The sequence below is a fragment of the Oncorhynchus gorbuscha genome, linkage group LG01, assembly GCF_021184085.1.
Source record: "Oncorhynchus gorbuscha isolate QuinsamMale2020 ecotype Even-year linkage group LG01, OgorEven_v1.0, whole genome shotgun sequence".
Lineage (NCBI taxonomy): Eukaryota > Metazoa > Chordata > Actinopteri > Salmoniformes > Salmonidae > Oncorhynchus > Oncorhynchus gorbuscha.
Window position 1 is genome coordinate 117984623 of NC_060173.1, and position 22299 is coordinate 118006921.

The 22299-nt window shown below is 39.5% G+C and overlaps 1 protein-coding gene across 2 annotated transcripts in view; it reads right to left on the minus strand.

The window, feature by feature from the left end:
• Window positions 1–258: 258 nt before the first annotated feature.
• The window catches only part of tmem237a (transmembrane protein 237a), a 42433-nt gene continuing 20392 nt past the window's right edge, over window positions 259–22299 (minus strand). For both annotated transcript variants that reach the window (XM_046347170.1, XM_046347083.1), the window contains exons 4-11: window positions 13623–13719; window positions 13278–13432; window positions 12796–12922; window positions 12186–12377; window positions 4287–4360; window positions 4069–4156; window positions 641–762; window positions 259–479 (exon numbers count right to left, since the gene is read on the minus strand). In XM_046347170.1, the coding sequence (XP_046203126.1) occupies window positions 409–479; window positions 641–762; window positions 4069–4156; window positions 4287–4360; window positions 12186–12377; window positions 12796–12922; window positions 13278–13432; window positions 13623–13719 (926 nt within the window). In that variant the 3' untranslated portion in view covers window positions 259–408. The remainder of the gene's footprint in view (window positions 480–640; window positions 763–4068; window positions 4157–4286; window positions 4361–12185; window positions 12378–12795; window positions 12923–13277; window positions 13433–13622; window positions 13720–22299) is intronic.

Genomic DNA, 22299 nt, shown 5'->3' on the forward strand with positions numbered 1-22299 from the left:
TATCCAACCCATTATCCCAGTCACATTAACAACCCATTATCCCAGTCACATTATCCAACCCATTATCCCAGTCACATTATCCAACCCATTATCATAGTCACATTATCCAACCCATCCCACTAGAGGTCTGTTCCATCAACCTAACACAGCGTGAACCTCCACTACACTACTTTGATACTGAACATGGGATCATCATGCACTTCACTGCGGTATCAGACGATCCCACTAGAGGTCAGCAGTAAACAGAAACAGTTATTTTGATCCCCTTTTATTTAATGTTTAAATGACATTGTGGAAATGGAAATCTCTATCATTTTATGGTACACATAATACAAACAAAAAAACACACTTTTTAAAAAATTATTTTTTTTCCAAACTGCTTTGGAACCAAATAGAACGTAACGAGTTTCAGGCTGAAAGATCTGGGTTATCGTCATATCTTGGGTAGAGGTCTTCAACTGCCATCGCCATTAAAAACTCTGTCGACACAAGACACGGGAATAATTGTCACTCGGGAATAGTTTAAAGTTGATAGTTATGAACCAGACCGTTAGACATTTGTAATTAGTGCTAGCTATTATGATAATTAACTAGTTATTGCGGTTAATGATAATTCGAGTTGAGTTCATAAAGCTCTCACCTTCGGTGTAGTCCATGTCTGGTCGCGTTGAGACGAAGGCCCAGGCCAGACCCACTAACAGGGCTATCACCAGGTTGACCACAATCCAGGGCTGGAGGATTTGGTGCTCTGAACCAGGGGGCCTGGAGGGAGGGAGAGAGGGAGAGAGAGAGGGGGTTAGAGGAAGAGGAGGGAGAGAGGAGGGGGTTAGAGGAAGAGGAGGGAGAGAGGAGGGGGTTAGAGGAAGAGGGAGAGAGGAGGGGTTAGAGGAAGAGGAGGGAGAGAGGAGGGGGTTAGAGGAAGAGGAGGGAGAGAGGAGGGGGTTAGAGGAAGAGGAGGGAGAGAGGAGGGGTTAGAGGAAGAGGAGGGAGAGAGGAGGGGGTTAGATGAAGAGGAGGGAGAGAGGAGGGGGTTAGAGGAAGAGGAGGGAGAGAGGAGGGGGTTAGAGGAAGAGGGAGAGAGGAGGGGGTTAGAGAAAGAGGAGGGAGAGAGGAGGGGGTTAGAGGAAGAGGAGGGAGAGAGGAGGGGGTTAGAGGAAGAGGAGGGAGAGAGGAGGGGGTTAGAGGAAGAGGAGGGAGAGAGGAGGGGGTTAGAGGAAGAGGAGGGAGAGAGGAGGGGGTTAGAGGAAGAGGAGGGAGAGAGGAGGGGGTTAGAGGAAGAGGAGGGAGAGAGGAGGGGGTTAGAGGAAGAGGAGGGAGAGAGGAGGGGTTAGAGGAAGAGGAGGGAGAGAGGAGGGGGTTAGAGGAAGAGGAGGGAGAGAGGAGGGGGTTAGAGGAAGAGGAGGGAGAGAGGAGGGGGTTAGAGGAAGAGGAGGGAGAGAGGAGGGGGTTAGAGGAAGAGGAGGGAGAGAGGAGGGGGTTAGAGGAAGAGGAGGGAGAGAGGAGGGGGTTAGAGGAAGAGGAGGGAGAGACAGAAGTAATATCTACTTCACTTGCTTTCACAATATTAACATATGTTTCCCAATACCAATCAAAGCCTCTTGAAATGAATTTAATTTACATTTAATTGAATTGAGAGGGAGGGAGGGGCGCTGGGGGACAGAGACAACACAAAGCTCAGACTCTAGACATGTTTCCTGAAGGTAATTAAGATTGTCCTAGCTACAGATGGAAGATGACGTAACAGGTGACCCATGATGAGTGCTTGTGTCCACACGGCCTGTTGTATGTCTCCAATCTCCTGTACTCGGCTGCTCTGCTATAAATAATGTCTCTGTTGTACCTTGTGCTCTTTGTTATATATATATATATACACAGTGTTTATTACGCTTGTTGTTGCTGTTATGTTTTTATTTCCAAAGGGAAGGGAAGTCTGAAGCTTCAGTTTTAGTAACCCAATAGTAGACTACAGTTATGTGTCTGGGGTAACAGTATTAGTAACCCAATAGCAGACTACAGTTATGTGTCTGGGGTAACAGTATTAGTAACCCAATAGCAGACTACAGTTATGTGTCTGGGGTAACAGTATTAGTAACCCAATAGCAGACTACAGTTATGTGTCTGGGGTAACAGTATTAGTAACCCAATAGCAGACTACAGTTATGTGTCTGGGGTAACAGTCTTCAGTATTAGTAACCCAATAGTAGACTACAGTTATGTGTCTGGGGTAACAGTCTTCAGTATTAGTAACCCAATAGTAGACTACAGTTATGTGTCTGGGGTAACAGTATTAGTAACCCAATAGTAGACTACAGTTATGTGTCTGGGGTAACAGTATTAGTATCCCAATAGCAGACTACAGTTATGTGTCTGGGGTAACAGTATTAGTAACCCAATAGTAGACTACAGTTATGTGTCTGGGGTAACAGTATTAGTAACCCAATAGCAGACTACAGTTATGTGTCTGGGGTAACAGTATTAGTAACCCAATAGCAGACTACACTTATGTGTCTGGGGTAACAGTCTTCAGTATTAGTAACCCAATAGTAGACTACAGTTATGTGTCTGGGGTAACAGTCTTCAGTATTAGTAACCCAATAGTAGACTACAGTTATGTGTCTGGGGTAACAGTCTTCAGTATTAGTAACCCAATAGTAGACTACAGTTATGTGTCTGGGGTAACAGTATTAGTAACCCAATAGTAGACTACAGTTATGTGTCTGGGGTAACAGTATTAGTAACCCAATAGCAGACTACAGTCATGTGTCTGGGGTAACAGTCTTCAGTATTAGTAACCCAATAGCAGACTACAGTTATGTGTCTGGGGTAACAGTATTAGTAACCCAATAGTAGACTACAGTTATGTGTCTGGGGTAACAGTCTTCAGTATTAGTAACCCAATAGCAGACTACAGTTATGTGTCTGGGGTAACAGTATTAGTAACCCAATAGCAGACTACAGTTATGTGTCTGGGGTAACAGTATTAGTAACCCAATAGTAGTCTACAGTTATGTGTCTGGGGTAACAGTATTAGTAACCCAATAGCAGACTACAGTTATGTGTCTGGGGTAACAGTATTAGTAACCCAATAGCAGACTACAGTTATGTGTCTGGGGTAACAGTCTTCAGTATTAGTAACCCAATAGTAGACTACAGTTATGTGTCTGGGGTAACAGTCTTCAGTATTAGTAACCCAATTGTGCACTATGTAAGGTTGCCATGGGCCCTGGTCACTATGTAAGGGACAGGTTGCCATGGGCCCTGGTCACTATGTAAGGGACAGGTTGCCATGGGCCCTGGTCACTATGTAAGGGACAGGTTGCCATGGGCCCTGGTCACTATGTAAGGGACAGGTTGCCATGGGCCCTGGTCACTATGTAAGGGACAGGTTGCCATAGGCCCTGGTCACTATGTAAGGGACAGGTTGCCATGGGCCCTGGTCACTATGTAAGGGACAGGTTGCCATAGGCCCTGGTCACTATGTAAGGGACAGGTTGCCATGGGCCCTGGTCACTATGTAAGGGACAGGTTGCCATGGGCCCTGGTCACTATGTAAGGGACAGGTTGCCATGGGCCCTGGTCACTATGTAAGGGACAGGTTGCCATGGGCCCTGGTCACTATGTAAGGTTGCTATGGGCCCTGGTCACTATGTAAGGTTGCTATGGGCCCTGGTCACTATGTAAGGGACAGGTTGCCATGGGCCCTGGTCACTATGTAAGGTTGCTATGGGCCCTGGTCACTATGTAAGGGACAGGTTGCCATGGGCCCTGGTCACTATGTAAGGTTGCTATGGGCCCTGGTCACTATGTAAGGGACAGGTTGCCATGGACCCTGGTCACTATGTAAGGGACAGGTTGCCATGGGCCCTGGTCACTATGTAAGGGACAGGTTGCCATGGACCCTGGTCACTATGTAAGGGACAGGTTTCCATGGGCCCTGGTCACTATGTAAGGGACAGCTTGCCAATGGCCCTGGTCACTATGTAAGGGATTGGTTGCTATGGGCCCTGGTCACTATATAAGGATAGGTTGCCATTGTAGACCTCCACCACAGAGCTGTGCAGTGCTCACCACAGGGTCTCGTTGGCAGTGGGGTAGAGGTTAATACGATCGCTGGTCATCTGCTGACTGAGGGACAGGATGAGCGCTGTAAAGTACACTGGAAACCCCAGAGAAGGAAGGAGAAAACATCATATGACACAGAATATGTTTTGTCTTTGTCTACTACGCGGTTAACTAACAGAAGAGGCTACAGATGTTGTAATGAACTAGTAAGGAGAGGAACCTACAGAAGGAGGCCAGAGCAGCCGGGTCCAGAGTGAGGAATCCCCTTAGAGCCATGGAGGCCTTCGCCAGGTTCACCCTGCAACACAGAGCATGGAGATCAGACAGAGGAGCAGCTAGACTACAGGAACAGAATAGAAACTAGACTACAGGAATAGAAACTAGACTACAGGAATAGAAACTAGACTACAGGAACAGTATAGAAACTAGACTACAGGAACAGTATAGAAACTAGACTACAGGACTAGTATAGAAACTAGACTACAGGAATAGAAACTAGACTACAGGAACAGTATAGAAACTAGACTACAGGAACAGTATAGAAACTAGACTACAGGAACAGTATAGAAACTAGACTACAGGAACAGAATAGAAACTAGACTACAGGAATAGAAACTAGACTACAGGAACAGTATAGAAACTAGACTACAGGAACAGTATAGAAACTAGACTACAGGAACAGTATAGAAACTAGACTACAGGAACAGAATAGAAACTAGACTACAGGAATAGAAACTAGACTATAGGAACAGAATAGAAACTAGACTACAGTATAGAAACTAGACTACAGTATAGAAACTAGACTACAGTATAGAAACTAGACTACAGGAACAGTATAGAAACTAGACTACAGTATAGAAACTAGACTACAGGAATAGTATAGAAACTAGACTACAGTATAGAAACTAGACTACAGTATAGAAACTAGACTACAGGAACAGTATAGAAACTAGACTACAGGAACAGTATAGAAACTAGACTACAGTAACAGTATAGAAACTAGACTACAGGAACAGTATAGAAACTAGACAACAGTGTAGAAACTAGACAACAGGAACAGTATAGAAACTAGACTACAGGAACAGTATAGAAATTAGACTACAGGAACAGTATAGACTACAGGAACAGTATAGAAACTAGACTACAGTATAGAAACTAGACTACAGTATAGAAACTAGACTACAGGAACAGTATAGAAACTAGACTACAGGAACAGTATAGAAACTAGACTACAGGAACAGTATAGAAACTAGACTACAGGAACAGTATAGAAACTAGACTACAGGAACAGTATAGAAACTAGACTACAGTATAGAAACTAGACTACAGTATAGAAACTAGACTACAGGAACAGTATAGAAACTAGACTACAGGAACAGTATAGAGACTAGACTACAGGAACAGTATAGAAACTAGACTACAGGAACAGTATAGAAACTAGACTATAGGAACAGTATAGAAACTAGACTACAGGAACAGTATAGAAACTAGACTACAGGACTAGTATAGAAACTAGACTACAGGAACAGTATAGAAACTAGACTACAGGAACAGTATAGAAACTAGACTACAGTATAGAAACTAGACTACAGTATAGAAACTAGACTACAGTATAGAAACTAGTCTACAGTATAGAAACTAGACTACAGTATAGAAACTAGACTACAGTATAGAAACTAGACTACAGTATAGAAACTAGACTACAGTATAGAAAATAGACTACAGTATAGAAACTAGACTACAGGAACAGTATAGAAACTAGACTACAGGAACAGTATAGAAACTAGACTACAGTATAGAAACTAGACTATAGGAACAGTATAGAAACTAGACTACAGTATAGAAACTAGACTACAGTAACAGTATAGAAACTAGACTACAGGAACAGTGTAGAAACTAGACTACAGGAACAGTATAGAAACTAGACTACAGTATAGAAACTAGACTACAGTATAGAAACTAGACTACAGTAACAGTATAGAAACTAGACTACAGGAACAGTATAGAAACTAGACTACAGTATAGAAACTAGACTACAGGAACAGTATAGAAACTAGACTACAGTATAGAAACTAGACTACGGTATAGAAACTAGACTATAGGAACAGTATAGAAATTAGACTACAGGAACAGTATAGAAACTAGACTACAGTATAGAAACTAGACTACAGTATAGAAACTAGACTACAGTATAGAAACTAGACTACAGTATAGAAACTAGACTACAGTATAGAAACTAGACTACAGTATAGAAACTAGACGACAGGAACAGAATAGAAACTAGACTACAGGAATAGAAACTAGACTACAGGAACAGAATAGAAACTAGACTACAGTATAGAAACTAGACTACAGGAACAGAATAGAAACTAGACTACAGTATAGAAACTAGACTACAGGAACAGTATAGAAACTAGACTACAGTATAGAAACTAGACAACAGGAACAGTATAGAAACTAGACTACAGTATAGAAACTAGACTACAGTATAGAAACTAGACTACAGTATAGAAACTAGACTACAGTATAGAAACTAGACTACAGTATAGAAACTAGACTACAGTATAGAAACTAGACTACAGTATAGAAACTAGACTACAGGAACAGTATAGAAACTAGACTACAGTATAGAAACTAGACTACAGGAACAGTATAGAAACTAGACTACAGGAACAGTATAGAAACTAGACTACAGGAACAGTATAGAAACTAGACTACAGTATAGAAACTAGACTACAGTATAGAAACTAGACTACAGGAACAGTATAGAAACTAGACTACAGGAACAGTATAGAAACTAGACTACAGGAACAGTATAGAAACTAGACAACAGGAACAGTATAGAAACTAGACTACAGGAACAGTATAGAAACTAGACAACAGTGTAGAAACTAGACAACAGGAACAGTATAGAAACTAGACTACAGGAACAGTATAGAAACTAGACAACAGGAACAGTATAGAAACTAGACTACAGTATAGAAACTAGACTACAGTATAGAAACTAGACTACAGTATAGAAACTAGACTACAGTATAGAAACTAGACTACAGGAACAGTATAGAAACTAGACTACAGTATAGAAACTAGACTACAGTATAGAAACTAGACTACAGGAACAGTATAGAAACTAGACTACAGTATAGAAACTAGACTACAGGAACAGTATAGAAACTAGACTACAGGAACAGTATAGAAACTAGACTACAGGAACAGTATAGAAACTAGACTACAGTATAGAAACTAGACTACAGTATAGAAACTAGACTACAGGAACAGTATAGAAACTAGACTACAGGAACAGTATAGAAACTAGACTACAGGAACAGTATAGAAACTAGACAACAGGAACAGTATAGAAACTAGACTACAGGAACAGTATAGAAACTAGACAACAGTGTAGAAACTAGACAACAGGAACAGTATAGAAACTAGACTACAGGAACAGTATAGAAACTAGACAACAGGAACAGTATAGAAACTAGACTACAGGAACAGTATAGAAACTAGACTACAGGAACAGTATAGAAACTAGACTACAGTAACAGTATAGAAACTAGACAACAGTGTAGAAACTAGACAACAGGAACAGTATAGAAACTAGACTATAGGAACAGTATAGAAACTAGACTACAGGAACAGTATAGAAACTAGACTACAGTATAGAAACTAGACTACAGTATAGAAACTAGACTACAGTATAGAAACTAGACTACAGTATAGAAACTAGACTACAGTATAGAAACTAGACTACAGGAACAGTATAGAAACTAGACTACAGTATAGAAACTAGACTACAGTATAGAAACTAGACGACAGGAACAGAATAGAAACTAGACTACAGGAATAGAAACTAGACTACAGGAACAGAATAGAAACTAGACTACAGTATAGAAACTAGACTACAGGAACAGAATAGAAACTAGACTACAGTATAGAAACTAGACTACAGGAACAGTATAGAAACTAGACTACAGTATAGAAACTAGACAACAGGAACAGTATAGAAACTAGACTACAGTATAGAAACTAGACTACAGTATAGAAACTAGACTACAGGAACAGTATAGAAACTAGACTACAGTATAGAAACTAGACAACAGGAACAGTATAGAAACTAGACTACAGGAACAGTATAGAAACTAGACAACAGTGTAGAAACTAGACTACAGTATAGAAACTAGACTACAGGAACAGTATAGAAACTAGACTACAGGAACAGTATAGAAACTAGACTACAGGAACAGTATAGAAACTAGACAACAGGAACAGTATAGAAACTAGACTACAGGAACAGTATAGAAACTAGACAGGAACAGTATAGAAACTAGAAACTAGACAACAGGAACAGTATAGAAACTAGACTACAGGAACAGTATAGAAACTAGACTACAGGAACAGTATAGAAACTAGACAACAGGAACAGTATAGAAACTAGACTACAGGAACAGTATAGAAACTAGACTACAGGAACAGTATAGAAACTAGACAACAGGAACAGTATAGAAACTAGACTACAGGAACAGTATAGAAACTAGACAACAGGAACAGTATAGAAACTAGACTACAGGAACAGTATAGAAACTAGACAACAGTGTAGAAACTAGACAACAGGAACAGTATAGAAACTAGACTACAGGAACAGTATAGAAACTAGACTACAGGAACAGTATAGAAACTAGACAACAGGAACAGTATAGAAACTAGACTACAGGAACAGTATAGAAACTAGACTACAGTAACAGTATAGAAACTAGACAACAGTGTAGAAACTAGACAACAGGAACAGTATAGAAACTAGACTACAGGAACAGTATAGAAACTAGACAACAGTATAGAAACTAGACTACAGGAACAGAATAGAAACTAGACTACAGTATAGAAACTAGACTACAGTATAGAAACTAGACTACAGTATAGAAACTAGACTACAGTATAGAAACTAGACTACAGTATAGAAACTAGACGACAGGAACAGTATAGAAACTAGACGACAGGAACAGAATAGAAACTAGACTACAGGAATAGAAACTAGACTACAGGAACAGAATAGAAACTAGACTACAGTATAGAAACTAGACTACAGGAACAGAATAGAAACTAGACTACAGTATAGAAACTAGACTACAGGAACAGTATAGAAACTAGACTACAGTATAGAAACTAGACAACAGGAACAGTATAGAAACTAGACTACAGTATAGAAACTAGACTACAGTATAGAAACTAGACTACAGTATAGAAACTAGACTACAGTATAGAAACTAGACTACAGTATAGAAACTAGACTACAGGAACAGTATAGAAACTAGACTACAGGAACAGTATAGAAACTAGACTACAGTATAGAAACTAGACTACAGGAACAGTATAGAAACTAGACTACAGGAACAGTATAGAAACTAGACTACAGGAACAGTATAGAAACTAGACTACAGTATAGAAACTAGACTACAGTATAGAAACTAGACTACAGGAACAGTATAGAAACTAGACTACAGGAACAGTATAGAAACTAGACTACAGGAACAGTATAGAAACTAGACAACAGGAACAGTATAGAAACTAGACTACAGGAACAGTATAGAAACTAGACAACAGTGTAGAAACTAGACAACAGGAACAGTATAGAAACTAGACTACAGGAACAGTATAGAAACTAGACAACAGGAACAGTATAGAAACTAGACTACAGTATAGAAACTAGACTACAGTATAGAAACTAGACTACAGTATAGAAACTAGACTACAGTATAGAAACTAGACTACAGGAACAGTATAGAAACTAGACTACAGTATAGAAACTAGACTACAGTATAGAAACTAGACTACAGGAACAGTATAGAAACTAGACTACAGTATAGAAACTAGACTACAGGAACAGTATAGAAACTAGACTACAGGAACAGTATAGAAACTAGACTACAGGAACAGTATAGAAACTAGACTACAGTATAGAAACTAGACTACAGTATAGAAACTAGACTACAGGAACAGTATAGAAACTAGACTACAGGAACAGTATAGAAACTAGACTACAGGAACAGTATAGAAACTAGACAACAGGAACAGTATAGAAACTAGACTACAGGAACAGTATAGAAACTAGACAACAGTGTAGAAACTAGACTACAGTATAGAAACTAGACTACAGGAACAGTATAGAAACTAGACTACAGGAACAGTATAGAAACTAGACTACAGGAACAGTATAGAAACTAGACAACAGGAACAGTATAGAAACTAGACTACAGGAACAGTATAGAAACTAGACAACAGTGTAGAAACTAGACAACAGGAACAGTATAGAAACTAGACTATAGGAACAGTATAGAAACTAGACTACAGGAACAGTATAGAAACTAGACTACAGTATAGAAACTAGACTACAGTATAGAAACTAGACTACAGTATAGAAACTAGACTACAGTATAGAAACTAGACTACAGGAACAGTATAGAAACTAGACTACAGTATAGAAACTAGACTACAGTATAGAAACTAGACGACAGGAACAGAATAGAAACTAGACTACAGGAATAGAAACTAGACTACAGGAACAGAATAGAAACTAGACTACAGTATAGAAACTAGACTACAGGAACAGAATAGAAACTAGACTACAGTATAGAAACTAGACTACAGGAACAGTATAGAAACTAGACTACAGTATAGAAACTAGACAACAGGAACAGTATAGAAACTAGACTACAGTATAGAAACTAGACTACAGTATAGAAACTAGACTACAGGAACAGTATAGAAACTAGACTACAGTATAGAAACTAGACAACAGGAACAGTATAGAAACTAGACTACAGGAACAGTATAGAAACTAGACAACAGTGTAGAAACTAGACTACAGTATAGAAACTAGACTACAGGAACAGTATAGAAACTAGACTACAGGAACAGTATAGAAACTAGACTACAGGAACAGTATAGAAACTAGACAACAGGAACAGTATAGAAACTAGACTACAGGAACAGTATAGAAACTAGACAACAGTGTAGAAACTAGACAACAGGAACAGTATAGAAACTAGACTACAGGAACAGTATAGAAACTAGACTACAGGAACAGTATAGAAACTAGACAACAGGAACAGTATAGAAACTAGACTACAGGAACAGTATAGAAACTAGACTACAGGAACAGTATAGAAACTAGACAACAGGAACAGTATAGAAACTAGACTACAGGAACAGTATAGAAACTAGACAACAGGAACAGTATAGAAACTAGACTACAGGAACAGTATAGAAACTAGACAACAGTGTAGAAACTAGACAACAGGAACAGTATAGAAACTAGACTACAGGAACAGTATAGAAACTAGACTACAGGAACAGTATAGAAACTAGACAACAGGAACAGTATAGAAACTAGACTACAGGAACAGTATAGAAACTAGACTACAGTAACAGTATAGAAACTAGACAACAGTGTAGAAACTAGACAACAGGAACAGTATAGAAACTAGACTACAGGAACAGTATAGAAACTAGACAACAGTATAGAAACTAGACTACAGGAACAGTATAGAAACTAGACTACAGTATAGAAACTAGACAACAGGAACAGTATAGAAACTAGACTACAGGAACAGTATAGAAACTAGACTACAGGAACAGTATAGAAAACGGGTACTACTGTGATTCAATCCCCCGCTGTTGGGGGGGAACATGTGTAGACCCCTAGACAAACCTGTTGGGGGGTGGGGGGGGGGGCATATGTGTTGACCCCTAGACAAACCTCTTACACGAGAGGACAACGTTTCTATATCAAAGTGCTCACAGAGAGATACAGAAACAGAAGGTTTAACCAATGATCCTTACCTGTCGAAGGCAGACACTGTGCTGATAGCCAACAGTAGGTAGAGGAGAGACTGAGCAGGGTAGGACCTTACCTGTCGGAGGCAGACACTGTGCTGATAGCCAATAGTAGGTAGAGGAGAGACTGAGCAGGGTAGGACCTTACCTGTCGGAGGCAGACACTGTGCTGATAGCCAACAGTAGGTAGAGGAGAGACTGAGCAGGGTAGGACCTTACTTGTCGAAGGCAGACACTGTGCTGATAGCCAACAGTAGGTAGAGGAGAGACTGGGCAGGGTAGGACCTTACCTGTCGAAGGCAGACACTGTGCTGATAGCCAACAGTAGGTAGAGGAGAGACTGAGCAGGGTAGGCCAAGGAGTGGTACTGCTGTAGCAGGTTAGGTAGGGTGGTGAACTGCTCCCCAGCCAAAACATACACCACCACAGTGTTCCACACTGCATAGCCAGCCAGGAAGCCATGGGAAAACAGACCTATCACTCTGGAGAGAGACACACACACACAGAGAGAGAGAATTAGATAAAGTGTCAGTTATCACATCCAAGATCTCTGCAAGGCATGTAGCTCACCTGAAGCCACTGTGTAACTCACCTGAAGCCACTGTGTAGCTCACCTGAACCCACTGTGTAACTCACCTGAAGCCACTGTGTAACTCACCTGAAGCCACTGTGTAACTCACCTGAACCCACTGTGTAACTCACCTGAAGCCACTGTGTAACTCACCTGAAGCCACTGTGTAACTCACCTGAACCTACTGTGTAGCTCACCTGAACCCACTGTGTAGCTCACCTGAACCCACTGTGTAACTCACCTGAACCCACTGTGTAGCTCAACTGAACCCACTGTGTAGCTCACCTGAAGCCACTGTGTAACTCACCTGAAGCCACTGTGTAACTCACCTGAAGCCACTGTGTACTCTCATGGCTACGTCCCTGGTCGTCCAGAGGGGTCTGGTCTCCATGTAATCCTCCATGTGGTCAGGTAGATGTGCGTTGTGTTTGGGCGGGTCAGTCGCCTGGAAACGCTCTGAAAGAACATCGAGACAACAACTGGTTAAACTCCTGACCAGGGTCTGAGTTCCAAAGGAGAGAGCCAGTTACCCCGGACACAGATTTAGTCGGCCAGGACTACGAAGCATGCTCTCCGTTGAAATAGTTTGCTAGTCGCAGGCAGACAGACAGCTAGTCGCAGGCAGACAGATAGCTAGTCGCAGGCAGACAGACAGACTCGTATAGACTAGTGATTTACATAAGAAGTTAAATACTTTGTGAGAGTTTGCAGCGCCGTTCTGCCGTTGTTTAGAGATATAAGTCTCTGCCGACACCAAGATTTGGTTGCACGTTCCGATTTTATGTTAATATAAGAGAGACAGAACACTCACTGTTTCTCTCCACAAACACTTTGCCGACCGGCTGGCTGTGGCCCAGAGGAGAAGAAAACAGGGAATGCTGGGGGATAGCATGGTGCAAACCACTGACGATGTCACCTTCCTCCACTCCCAGGTCATTGGCGTAATGCATGTCAATCTTGGACTTCCTGTTGTGGGGGGGGGGGGGGGGTGCAGATAGTAACGTGTCAAGATGGAGATTATGAAGACGTTCCAGGCCGCTTACCGTGCAGATATATCATCAACAGGTCATTAAGGTATATCGATGGGGGTTCCTGAAACACATATTCAATGTGGCGACCTGGAACGTCCCCGTAGATTCAACAGTCCAGAACTCACTTCTTCCTCTTGGTTTTTGTCCTGGTGACGGCTTGTTCCTCCCCGTCCGTGTGCTGGTCCATCCCATCCCCATTCACCAGCTCCGGCTCCTCCATGTCTGAGATAGATTAGATAAGTAGATAGGTAGATAGATAAGATTAGGTAGGTAGATAGATAAGATTAGGTAGGTAGGTAGATAAGATTAGGTAGGTAGGTAGATAAGATAAGGTAGGTAGGTAGGAAGATAAGGTAGGTAGGTAGGAGGTAGATAAGATAAGGTAGGTAGGTAGGTAGATAAGATAAGGTAGGTAGATAAGTAGGTAGGTAGGTAGGTAGGTAGGTAAGGTAGGTAGGTAGGTAGGTAGGATAAGGTAGGTAGGAAGATGGGTTGATTGATAGATTAGACATAATTTACCAGCCATTTGAGAATAGATAATTACGCATGGAGATGAGAGAGGTTTAAAGGCTTTCTATACATCTAATTATGGAGTAGTACAGTCCGTGGTAGACTCTCTGTTAAATCAGGACCAACTAACGAACAGCTGTGACAACTGTCTACACACCAGGCAGAGCATCTCTTTGGGCTGTAGTCTGATAAATAAAAGGCTTAGACATACAGGACCAGCTACCTAGACACAGATTCAACATGCAGTCTACACACCAGGCAGAGCATCTCTTTGGGCTGTAGTCTGATAAATAAAAGGCTTAGACATACAGGACCAGCTACCTAGACTCAGATTCAACATGCAGTCTACACACCAGGCAGAGCATCTCTTTGGGCTGTAGTCTGATAAATAAAAGGCTTAGACATACAGGACCAGCTACCTAGACTCAGATTCAACATGCAGTCTACACACCAGGCAGAGCATCTCTTTGGGCTGTAGTCTGATAAATAAAAGGCTTAGACATACAGGACCAGCTACCTAGACACAGATTCAACATGCAGTCTACACACCAGGCAGAGCATCTCTTTGGGCTGTAGTCTGATAAATAAAAGGCTTAGACATACAGGACCAGCTACCTAGACTCAGATTCAACATGCAGTCTACACACCAGGCAGAGCATCTCTTTGGGCTGTAGTCTGATAAATAAAAGGCTTAGACATACAGGACCAGCTACCTAGACTCAGATTCAACATGCAGTCTAACACCAGGCAGAGCATCTCTTTGGGCTGTAGTCTGATAAATAAAAGGCTTAGACATACAGGACCAGCTACCTAGACACAGATTCAACATGCAGTCTACACACCAGGCAGAGCATCTCTTTGGGCTGTAGTCTGATAAATAAAAGGCTTAGACATACAGGACCAGCTACCTAGACTCAGATTCAACATGCAGTCTACACACCAGGCAGAGCATCTCTTTGGGCTGTAGTCTGATAAATAAAAGGCTTAGACATACAGGACCAGCTACCTAGACTCAGATTCAACATGCAGTCTACACACCAGGCAGAGCATCTCTTTGGGCTGTAGTCTGATAAATAAAAGGCTTAGACATACAGGACCAGCTACCTAGACACAGATTCAACATGCAGTCTACACACCAGGCAGAGCATCTCTTTGGGCTGTAGTCTGATAAATAAAAGGCTTAGACATACAGGACCAGCTACCTAGACTCAGATTCAACATGCAGTCTACACACCAGGCAGAGCATCTCTTTGGGCTGTCGTCTGATAAATAAAAGGCTTAGACATACAGGACCAGCTACCTAGACTCAGATTCAACATGCAGTCTACACACCAGGCAGAGCATCTCTTTGGGCTGTCGTCTGATAAATAAAAGGCTTAGACATACAGGACCAGCTACCTAGACTCAGATTCAACATGCAGTCCGTGGGTCTTAAGCACTTACAAATTCAGAACTTATTTTACGAATAAACATAGATATATATTTATTTTTTTGTAGGACGTAACATATATGAAATTGCTGACGTAGTGCACAATTATGAGGGACCCATTTAGAATTTTGTAAGCACTACTTTCAAAACTACTGGCCTAAAAGGATACAAAAGCTCTAAAGCATGACTTTAAGCCTTGTCCTTTCTCAATGGAGATCTCTTTAGTCCAGGCAACATCTGGAAACCCTTTCTCAATGGAGATCTCTTTAGTCCAGGCAACATCTGGAAACCCTTTCTCAATGGAGATCTCTTTAGTCCAGGCAACATCTGGAAACCCTTTCTCAATGGAGATCTCTTTAGTCCAGGCAACATCTGGAAACCCTTTCTCAATGGAGATCTCTTTAGTCCAGGCAACATCTGGAAACCCTTTCTCAATGGAGATCTCTTTAGTCCAGGCAACATCTGGAAACCCTTTCTCAATGGAGATCTCTTTAGTCCAGGCAACATCTGGAAACCCAGGCCACAAAGTAGGAGGGTTACCGTTAGGAGGGTTACCGTTAGGAGGGTTACCGTTAGGAGGGTTACTGTTAGGAGGGTTACCGTTAGGAGGGTTACCGTTAGGAGGGTTACCGTTAGGAGGGTTACTGTTAGGAGTGTTACTGTTAGGAGTGTTACTGTTAGGAGGGTTACCGTTAGGAGGGTTACCGTTAGGAGGGTTACCGTTAGGAGGGTTACCGTTAGGAGGGTTACCGTTAGGAGGGTTACCGTTAGGAGGGTTACCGTTAGGAGGGTTACCGTTAGGAGGGTTACCGTTAGGAGGATTACCGTTAGGAGTGTTACCGTTAGGAGGGTTACCGTTAGGAGGATTACCGTTAGGAGGGTTACCGTTAGGAGGGTTACCGTTAGGAGGGTTACCGTTAGGAGGATTACCGTTAGGAGGGTTACCGTTAGGAGGATTACCGTTAGGAGGGTTACCGTTAGGAGGGTTACCGTTAGGAGGGTTACCGTTAGGAGGGTTACCGTTAGGAGGGTTACCGTTAGGAGGATTACCGTTAGGAGGGTTACCGTTAGGAGGGTTACCGTTAGGAGGGTTACCGTTAGGAGGGTTACCGTTAGGAGGGTTACCGTTAGGAGGGTTACCGTTAGGAGGGTTACCGTTAGGAGGGTTACCGTTAGGAGGGTTACCGTTAGGAGGGTTACCGTTAGGAGGGTTACCGTTAGGAGGGTTACCGTTAGGAGGGTTACCGTTAGGAGGGTTACCGTTAGGAGGGTTACCGTTAGAAGGGTTACCGTTAGGAGGGTTACCGTTAGGAGGGTTACCGTTAGGAGGATTACCGTTAGGAGGGTTACCGTTAGGAGGGTTACCGTTAGGAGGGTTACCGTTAGGAGGGTTACCGTTAGGAGGGTTACCGTTAGGAGGGTTACCGTTAGGAGGATTACCGTTAGGAGGGTTACCGTTAGGAGGGTTACCGTTAGGAGGGTTACCGTTAGGAGGGTTACCGTTAGGAAGATGTGACGCCAGACAACACCCACCGACCGACCAACCGGTCCAGGCAACAGCAGGGTTACCGTTAGGAAGATGTGACGCCAGACAACGTGACCGGGAAGGTAGTTTTATTTTATTTTACCAGACGTTTGAGAAATTTACCGGATCCATATGCATTGGGGTGTAAAACCCAATAGGGTGTCCTGACACAGCGTTCAGAATGACAGAAATCACATGAACATTATGGTGATGTATCTTAACATTATGGTGATGTATCTATCAGAACATTATGGTGATGTATCTATCAGAACATTATGGTGATGTATCTATCAGAACATTATGGTGATGTATCTATCAGAACATTATGGTGATGTATCTTAACATTATGGTGATGTATCTTAACATTATGGTGATGTATCTTAACATTATGGTGATGTATCTATCAGAACATTATGGTGATGTATCTATCAGAACATTATGGTGATGTATCTATCAGAACATTATGGTGATGTATCTTAACATTATGGTGATGTATCTTAACATTATGGTGATGTATCTATCAGAACATTATGGTGATGTATCTATCAGAACATTATGGTGATGTATCTATCAGAACATTATGGTGATGTATCTATCAGAACATTATGGTGATGTATCTATCAGAACATTATGGTGATGTATCTTAACATTATGGTGATGTATCTTAACATTATGGTGATGTATCTATCAGAACATTATGGTGATGTATCTATCAGTATCTATCAGAACATTATTGAACATTATGGTGATGTATCTATCAGAACATTATGGTGATGTATCTATCAGAACATTATGGTGATGTATCTTAACATTATGGTGATGTATCTTAACATTATGGTGATGTATCTATCAGAACATTATGGTGATGTATCTATCAGAACATTATGGTGATGTATCTTAACATTATGGTGATGTATCTATCAGAACATTATGGTGATGTATCTATCAGAACATTATGGTGATGTATCTATCAGAACATTATGGTGATGTATCTATCAGAACATTATGGTGATGTATCTATCAGAACATTATGGTGATGTATCTATCAGAACATTATGGTGATGTATCTTAACATTATGGTGATGTATCTTAACATTATGGTGATGTATCTATCAGAACATTATGGTGATGTATCTATCAGAACATTATGGTGATGTATCTATCAGAACATTATGGTGATGTATCTTAACATTATGGTGATGTATCTTAACATTATGGTGATGTATCTATCAGAACATTATGGTGATGTATCTATCAGAACATTATGGTGATGTATCTTAACATTATGGTGATGTATCTATCAGAACATTATGGTGATGTATCTTAACATTATGGTGATGTATCTATCAGAACATTATGGTGATGTATCTATCAGAACATTATGGTGATGTATCTATCTTAACATTATGGTGATGTATCTTAACATTATGGTGATGTATCTATCTTAACATTATGGTGATGTATCTATCAGAACATTATGGTGATGTATCTATCAGAACATTATGGTGATGTATCTTAACATTATGGTGATGTATCAGAACATTATGGTGATATATCTATCAGAACATTATGGTGATATATCTATCAGAACATTATGGTGATGTTCCTATCAGAACATTATGGTGATGTATCTATCAGAACATTATGGTGATGTATCTATCAGAACATTATGGTGATGTATCTATCAGAACATTATGGTGATGTATCTATCAGAACATTATGGTGATGTATCTATCAGAACATTATGGTGATGTATCTATCAGAACATTATGGTGATGTATCTATCAGAACATTATGGTGATGTATCTATCAGAACATTATGGTGATGTATCTATCAGAACATTATGGTGATGTATCTTAACATTATGGTGATGTATCTATCAGAACATTATGGTGATGTATCTTAACATTATGGTGATGTATCTATCAGAACATTATGGTGATGTATCTATCAGAACATTATGGTGATGTATCTTAACATTATGGTGATGTATCTTAACATTATGGTGATGTATCTTAACATTATGGTGATGTATCTATCAGAACATTATGGTGATGTATCTATCAGAACATTATGGTGATGTATCTATCAGAACATTATGGTGATGTATCTTAACATTATGGTGATGTATCTTAACATTATGGTGATGTATCTATCAGAACATTATGGTGATGTATCTTAACATTATGGTGATGTATCTATCAGAACATTATGGTGATGTATCTTAACATTATGGTGATGTATCTATCAGAACATTATGGTGATGTATCTTAACATTATGGTGATGTATCTATCAGAACATTATGGTGATGTATCTTAACATTATGGTGATGTATCTATCAGAACATTATGGTGATGTATCTATCAGAACATTATGGTGATGTATCTATCAGAACATTATGGTGATGTATCTATCAGAACATTATGGTGATGTATCTTAACATTATGGTGATGTATCAGAACATTATGGTGATGTATCTATCAGAACATTATGGTGATGTATCTATCAGAACATTATGGTGATGTATCTATCAGAACATTATGGTGATGTATCTATCAGAACATTATGGTGATGTATCTATCAGAAAATTATGGTGATGTATCTATCAGAACATTATGGTGATGTATCTTAACATTGTGGTGATGTATCTATCAGAACATTATGGTGATGTATCTATCAGAACATTATGGTGATGTATCTTAACATTATGGTGATGCATCTTAACATTATGGTGATGTATCTTAACAGAACATTATGGTGATGTATCTTAACATTATGGTGATGTATCTATCAGAACATTATGGTGATGTGTCTATCAGAACATTATGGTGATGTGTCTTAACATTATGGTGATGTATCTTAACAGAACATTATGGTGATGTATCTTAACATTATGGTGATGTATCTATCAGAACATTATGGTGATGTATCTTAACATTATGGTGATGTATCTATCAGAACATTATGGTGATGTGTCTTAACATTATGGTGATGTATCTTAACAGAACATTATGGTGATGTATCTTAACATTATGGTGATGTATCTATCAGAACATTATGGTGATGTATCTTAACATTATGGTGATGTATCTTAACATTATGGTGATGTATCTATCAGAACATCATGGTGATGTATCTATCAGAACATTATGGTGATGTATCTTAACATTATGGTGATGTATCTATCAGAACATTATGGTGATGTATCTATCAGAACATTATGGTGATGTATCTAACAGAACATTATGGTGATGTATCTATCAGAACATTATGGTGATGTATCTATCAGAACATTATGGTGATGTATCTATCAGAACATTATGGTGATGTATCTATCAGAACATTATGGTGATGTATCTTAACATTATGGTGATGTATCTATCAGAACATTATGGTGATGTATCTTAACATTATGGTGATGTATCTAACAGAACATTATGGTGATGTATCTATCAGAACATTATGGTGATGTATCTATCAGAACATTATGGTGATGTATCTTAACATTATGGTGATGTATCAGAACATTATGGTGATGTATCTAACAGAACATTATGGTGATGTATCTATCAGAACATTATGGTGATGTATCTATCAGAACATTATGGTGATGTATCTATCAGAACATTATGGTGATGTATCTTAACATTATGGTGATGTATCTTAACATTATGGTGATGTATCTATCAGAACATTATGGTGATGTATCTATCAGAACATTATGGTGATGTATCTTAACATTATGGTGATGTATCTATCAGAACATTATGGTGATGTATCTATCAGAACATTATGGTGATGTATCTATCAGAACATTATGGTGATGTATCTTAACATTATGGTGATGTATCTTAACATTATGGTGATGTATCTTAACATTATGGTGATGTATCTTAACATTATGGTGATGTATCTTAACATTATGGTGATGTATCTTAACATTATGGTGATGTATCTATCAGAACATTATGGTGATGTATCTTAACATTATGGTGATGTATCTATCAGAACATTATGGTGATGTATCTATCAGAACATTATGGTGATGTATCAGAACATTATGGTGATGTATCTTAACATTATGGTGATGTATCTTAACATTATGGTGATGTATCTTAACATTATGGTGATGTATCTTAACATTATGGTGATGTATCTATCAGAACATTATGGTGATGTATCTTAACATTATGGTGATGTATCTATCAGAACATTATGGTGATGTATCTATCAGAACATTATGGTGATGTATCTTAACATTATGGTGATGTATCTTAACATTATGGTGATGCATCTTAACATTATGGTGATGCATCTTAACATTATGGTGATGCATCTTAACATTATGGTGATGCATCTTAACATTATGGTGATGCATCTTAACATTATGGTGATGCATCTTAACATTATGGTGATGCATCTTAACATTATGGTGATGCATCTTAACATTATGGTGATGCATCTTAACATTATGGTGATGCATCTTAACATTATGGTGATGCATCTTAACATTATGGTGATGCATCTTAACATTATGGTGATGCATCTTAACATTATGGTGATGCATCTTAACATTATGGTGATGCATCTTAACATTATGGTGATGCATCTTAACATTATGGTGATGCATCTTAACATTATGGTGATGCATCTTAACATTATGGTGATGCATCTTAACATTATGGTGATGTATCTTAACATTATGGTGATGCATCTTAACATTATGGTGATGCATCTTAACATTATGGTGATGCATCTTAACATTATGGTGATGTATCTTAACATTATGGTGATGTATCTTAACAGAACATTATGGTGATGTATCTTAACAGAACATTATGGTGATGTGTCTTAACATTATGGTGATGTATCTATCAGAACATTATGGTGATGCATCTTAACAGAACATTATGGTGATGTATCTTAACAGAACATTATGGTGATGTATCTATCAGAACATTATGGTGATGCATCTTAACATTATGGTGATGTATCTTAACAGAACATTATGGTGATGTGTCTTAACATTATGGTGATGTATCTATCAGAACATTATGGTGATGTATCTATCAGAACATTATGGTGATGCATCTTAACAGAACATTATGGTGATGTATCTATCAGAACATTATGGTGATGTATCTATCAGAACATTATGGTGATGTATCTATCAGAACATTATGGTGATGTATCTATCAGAACATTATGGTGATGTATCTTAACATTATGGTGATGTATCTATCAGAACATTATGGTGATGTATCTTAACATTATGGTGATGTATCTTAACATTATGGTGATGTATCTTAACATTATGGTGATGTATCTTAACATTA